This window comes from Mandrillus leucophaeus, unplaced genomic scaffold (genome assembly GCF_000951045.1).
Source record: "Mandrillus leucophaeus isolate KB7577 unplaced genomic scaffold, Mleu.le_1.0 Scaffold267, whole genome shotgun sequence".
In the NCBI taxonomy this organism is placed as follows: Eukaryota; Metazoa; Chordata; class Mammalia; order Primates; family Cercopithecidae; genus Mandrillus; species Mandrillus leucophaeus.
This window is the reverse complement of record NW_012102776.1, coordinates 1,239,369-1,244,650: the sequence shown is the minus strand read 5'-3', so window position 1 is coordinate 1,244,650 and position 5,282 is coordinate 1,239,369. Positions and strand designations below refer to the sequence as shown.

Below are 5,282 nucleotides of genomic sequence, written 5' to 3'. Positions count from 1 at the left end.
ATTTATGATGGGTGATTCGAAACGTAAAAGTTCCTTTAAAAAAATCATTTGCACCTTTTATTACTCCCAAACGCCAAGAAAACGACCACATTAAGGAATGGCGTGCTCACAAGAATCCATGCCAACGTTGGGGGGAAGTTTAAAAATCGGCAGAGACCCAAGGAACTCTCCGACCCCCATACTAACCATAACGAAATCATCCTTCCGATAAGCCTGAAAGGTCTGGTCAAAGCCGAACGCCTGCGCCTTGATTCTGCCCAGCATGGACCTGGGGCAGAGAAGGAAAAATAAATCATCTGGGGGCTGGCACCCTCTCAGAGCGCACCGATAACCGATCCCACCCACAGCATCCGCCTGCCCGGGTGGTTCGGGGTTCACTCAGGAAGCCTCGGGGTTCGCTCAGAATGGCGCCGACCCGTGCGGGTCCCTTCGATGCCCGGCCCGCGCCTCCATAGCCGCGAAGACGAAGGGCCTCTTCTCTCCCTGCGCCTCGGTTCCTCACCACTGGCGGAGCCGGCTAGTGATCTCCTTAGAGTTCAGAGACTGGAAGGTTTTCTGAGGCAAGAACCTGAAGTAGTAGCCGCCCACGTCCCCGAGCTCCCCAGTAGCCATCGTCCTCTCGGCTGCGTGGATGCCAGGGCCGTTTCCATGGAGACGCGGCGGCCGTCGGGTCGAAGCGACGCTGCGGGGGCGGGGCCACGCGTCTCTAGGGACCCAGAGGTCCCGGCCTTGCCGCAGTGGGTGCAGGGAGGTAGGTCAGCCTGTCTTTCCCGGGAGCTTGTGCCACTCCACTCCCCCACCCCGGGCTTGGCGGTTAGGGAAACTAGGGGTCGGGGATGGAGACAAATTGCCAATCGATACTTGTTGACGTTGACTTTTAATAATAATTACACAGCATGGGTTAATGTCCTAGTCTCAAGAGCTATAACCTCAGATTTAGAGTTATCTACGTTTGATGACTCAAACGTTTCCGAAGAAAACATTATTCTGAATTAGGTTTATCTATTTTGGAAGACAAATGTCTATGTGACTACTTAGGAAACTATTCTGTTTTACCATTTGTGGGTTTTTTTTTTTTCCCCCCTTAAAATGTACATTTAAAGGCCAAAAAAAAAAAAAAGTTTCCATACACAGTACATTACAACATGCTGTTTATTTATTTTTGTTTTTTTAGACCACTTGTGTTCTGGTACAGCATGCTGTTTAATAGAAAACACACTTTTCTTATTTTCTATTGAAAATTTCCTTCGTTTCTACTTTTTTTTTTTTTTGAGATGGAGTCTTGCTCTGTTGCTCAGGCTGGAGTGCAGTGGCGCGATCTCGGCTCACTGCAACCTCCGCCTCCAGGATTCAAGTGATTCTCCAGCTTCAGCCTCCCGAGTACCTAGGATTACAAGCTAAGTTTTTGTATTTTTAGTAGAGACAGGGTTTCCCCATGTTGACCAGGCTGGTGTCGAACTCCTGACCTGGAGTGATCCGCCCGCCTCAGCCTCCCAAGGTGTTAGGATTACAGGCTTGACCCACCGCGCCTGACCTGTTTCTGTAGTTTTTATTTTTGCCTCATAACAATGCATTTGGACTTCAGAATGGGGGGGATAGTTCTTTTCCATCTCGTTGCTTTCTTTCCTTTTCCCCTAGCCCTTAAGAACTGACCTTGATTATTTTTTAGCAGCATTAGCAGAAGAGGAGACAGGGAACAAGGACAAAAAAGAGAAACAGGGAGAGAGAAAGAGAGAGATTATTCCTTTTCATTGATATTTAGTATTCTGTAACTTGCCTATACTACAGTTTATCCTTTTGGGCTGTTTCCTCTTTGAGGTTATGATGAAAGCAGCTATGAACGTACGCCTTTGGATGGACTGATGCACCATTTCTGTTGGAAATATATCCAGGGTTGGAATTGCTCAGTTACATGGTGTCAGTATGTCTAGTTTCACTACATACTGTCAAAAAGTTTTCTAAAGATCAATTGACATCCCAACCAGCAATGAATGAGATTTCCCGTTGTTCAACATCCTTGCCAACACATAGTATTGCCAGTCTTTTAAAATTTTAGCCATTCTAGGGAGATTATGTTAATTTTTTATTGTGATTTCAGTTTGCATTTCCTTGATAGTTAATGTTGCCGAGCAATTTTGTAATATGGTGGGTCATTTGGATATCTTCTTTAGGGAAATGCCCATTTGTTTTATCCATTAGGAGGAAGAAGGTTGTCAGTCTTTTTCTTACTAATGTTTAGGAAGTTTTTATTTAATATGGATATGAGCCCATTGTCAGATATACATATTACGAACATTCTCTTTGCTTGTAGCTTGCCTGTAGCTTTGATGCTCAGAAATTCTTAATTTTAATGAAGTTGAATTTATTGATTTTCTTTTTTATGTGTCAGGTTTGATTTCTGCCTAAACAAAGTCATGAAGGTAGTCTCACATTTTTGTCCATAATCCATCTCAAAATAATTTTTTAAAGCTGAAGATTAGTTCTTTCCCTGTGGTTTTTCAGTAGACCCAGCTCTATATATTGGTAAGACCATTTCTAATCCAGTGAATTGCTGTGGCACTTAAAAAAAAAAATCAAGTGACTGTTTTTGTTCTTTCTATTCAGTTTATTGGACTGTCCTTACACAAATGCCACATTGTGTTAATTACTGTAGGATCATATAAAGATGTAATATCTGATGGTATAAATTGGGTAACTTTGTTATTTTTCTTCAAGATTGCATAGGCTGTTGCCTTTTCGTTTCTGTATAAATTTTAGATTGGGTTTATCATTTTCCATTAAAGAAACCTGATGGGAATTTTTTTTTTTTTTTTTTTTTTTTGAAATGAAATTTCACTCTTGTCGCCCAGGCTGGAGTGCAATGGCATGATCTTGGCTCATGGCAACCTCTGCCTCCCAGGTTCAAGCGATTCTACTGCCTGAGCCTCCCAAGTAGCTGGGATTACAGGAGCCCACCACCATGCCTGGCTAATTTTTGTATTTTTAGTAGAGATGGGGTTTCACCATGTTTGCCAGGCTGGTCTCGAACTCCTGACCTTAAGTGATCCGCCTGCCTCGGCCTCCCAAAGTGCTGGGATTACAAGCGTGAGCCGCCATGCCTAGCCCACCTGATGGGATGTTAATTGGAATCACATTGACTATCTGCATGAATTTAGGGAGAATTAACCTTGTAACAATATTGTCTTCTAAATTATAATAAATATCTATTTATTTAGATCTTTAATTTCTGTCAACTATGTTTAAAGGTATTGAGTGGAAGAGCATTGATATCTTTCATTAGATCAATGATTCTCAGCCACAGTTAATTTTGCTTCCCTTGGGGATATTCGACAATGTCGAGATATTTTTAGTTGTCCCAACTGAGGTGAGGAGTGCTGTTGGCATCTAGTGGGTAGAGATCAACTATCCTGCTAAAAGTCCTGCAATGTACAGTATAGGCCCCCACAACAAGGACTGATCTGCCTCAAAATGTTGATAGTACCAAGGTTGAAAAACCCTATGTTAGGCCAGAAGTGGTAGCTCATGTCTGTAATCCCAGCACATTGGGAGGCTGAGGCAGGCAGATCACTTGAGGCTAGGAATCAAGACCAGCCTGGGCAACATGGTGAAACCCTGTCTCTACTGGAAATACAAAAACATTAGCTGGGTGTGGTAGCACACGCCTGTAATCCCAGATACTAGACTGAGGCATGAGAATCACTTGAACCCAGAGGTGGAGGTTCCAGTGAGCCGAGATCACACCACTGCACTCTAGTCTGGGTGACGAGGTGAGACTGTCTCAAAAACAAACAAACAAACAAACAAAACTGCATTTTTTTGGTGCTGTTATAAGTGATACTTTAAAGAGCTTATTTTCTTCCTGTTTGTTGTATTATCTAGTTACACAATTTATTTTGTATATTGATCTTGTATCCAGAGACCTTGCTAAATTATCTTTTTATGTCTCATGTATTGTTAGATTTTTTTTGGAGTTTCTATATACATAATTGTGGTATCTGGTTATAAGAAGAGCTTTACTTTATTTTATTTAATATTTGTGCCGCCCACCCAGCTGCCCCAAATTACTTTAGTGCACTGGCTATGATGTCCAGGATAATGTTAAAAAAGAAGTGGTAGTAGAGGACGTTCTTGCTTTGTTTACAACATCATAGCAAAAAATGTTCGGTTTTGGGTTATTTATTTTTGTGTTTATGTTTATGTTTATTTTTTGATTAAAAAAAATTTTTTAGCCATTACATAGGGTAAAAACTCTAAGTGTTTTAGCTGATACCTGTTACCAAATTGAGAAAATTTCCTTCAGTTTTTTTTGAGATTTAAAAAATTGTGTAAAAGCGTTAATTTTTTTTCACATTTACCAAATTGACCATATATTTTTTCTTTATTCTGTTAATGTAGTAAACTAATTTGTTTTGTTACTGTTAAGCCAACTTTGCATTTATAGAATAAGCCCCACTTTGTTATATTTTTCTTTTTATAAAGCACATTATTAAATGTGATAAATGTGATAATACCATGTTTAAGATGTCTGATTCTATGTTCATGAGAGATATTGGTTTGTGATTTTCCTTACCTGTTATATGCTTGTTAAGCTTTACTATTAATGTTTTTCTGACCTCCTAAAATGAATTGAAAAGTTTTGTCTAATTTTTTATTGCTAAACTTTTTTTTTTTTTGAGACGAAGTCTCGCTCTGTTGCCCAGGCTGGAGTGCAGTGGTGCAATTTTGGCTCACTGCAACCTCCGCCTCCTGAGTTTAAGCGATTCTCCTACCTCAGCCTCCTGAGTAGCTGGGATTATAGGCATGCGTCACCATGCCTGGCTGATTTTTGTATTTTTAGTAGAGACTGGGTTTCTCCATGTTGGTCAGGCTGGTCCTGAACTCCTGACCTCAAGTGATCCACCTGCCTCAGCCTCCCAAAGTGCTGGGATTACAGGCGTGAACCACTGTGCCCAGCCTAAACTTTCTATAATATTGGTAATATGTATTTCTCAAATGCTTTTTAAAATTATGCCAAAAAGAAAACTCCATCTATGACTGTTATAGTTTTTAAGGAATTTGAACACCTCATCTAGATTTTCAATTTTATTGGCATAATATTACTTCTTACATTTAAAAACTTATCTTTTAAATGTTTGTGGAATCTATAATGGTGCTATTTTTTAGTTTTACTATTGATGATTTATATATTTTCCTTTTTTCTTGACCAGCCTTCCCAGTGGTTTATTGATGTTATTCTTTTTTTTTTTTCAGACGGAGTTTCCCTCTGGTTGCCCAGGCTAGAG

The 5,282-nt window shown here is 40.3% G+C and overlaps 1 protein-coding gene across 2 annotated transcripts in view; it reads right to left on the bottom strand.

Moving 5' to 3' along the window:
• LOC105542729 (chromosome unknown open reading frame, human C11orf70) overlaps positions 1–667 on the bottom strand; it is a 39,216-nt gene extending 38,549 nt beyond the window's left edge. Inside the window, exons 1-2 of one of the 2 annotated variants that reach the window (XM_011984385.1) lie at positions 503–667; positions 187–268 (exon numbers count right to left, since the gene is read on the bottom strand). In XM_011984385.1, the coding sequence (XP_011839775.1) occupies positions 187–268; positions 503–612 (192 nt within the window). In that variant the 5' untranslated portion in view covers positions 613–667. The remainder of the gene's footprint in view (positions 1–186; positions 269–502) is intronic. The other variant, XM_011984386.1, reaches the window with a different exon arrangement.
• Positions 668–5,282: the final 4,615 nt, after the last annotated feature.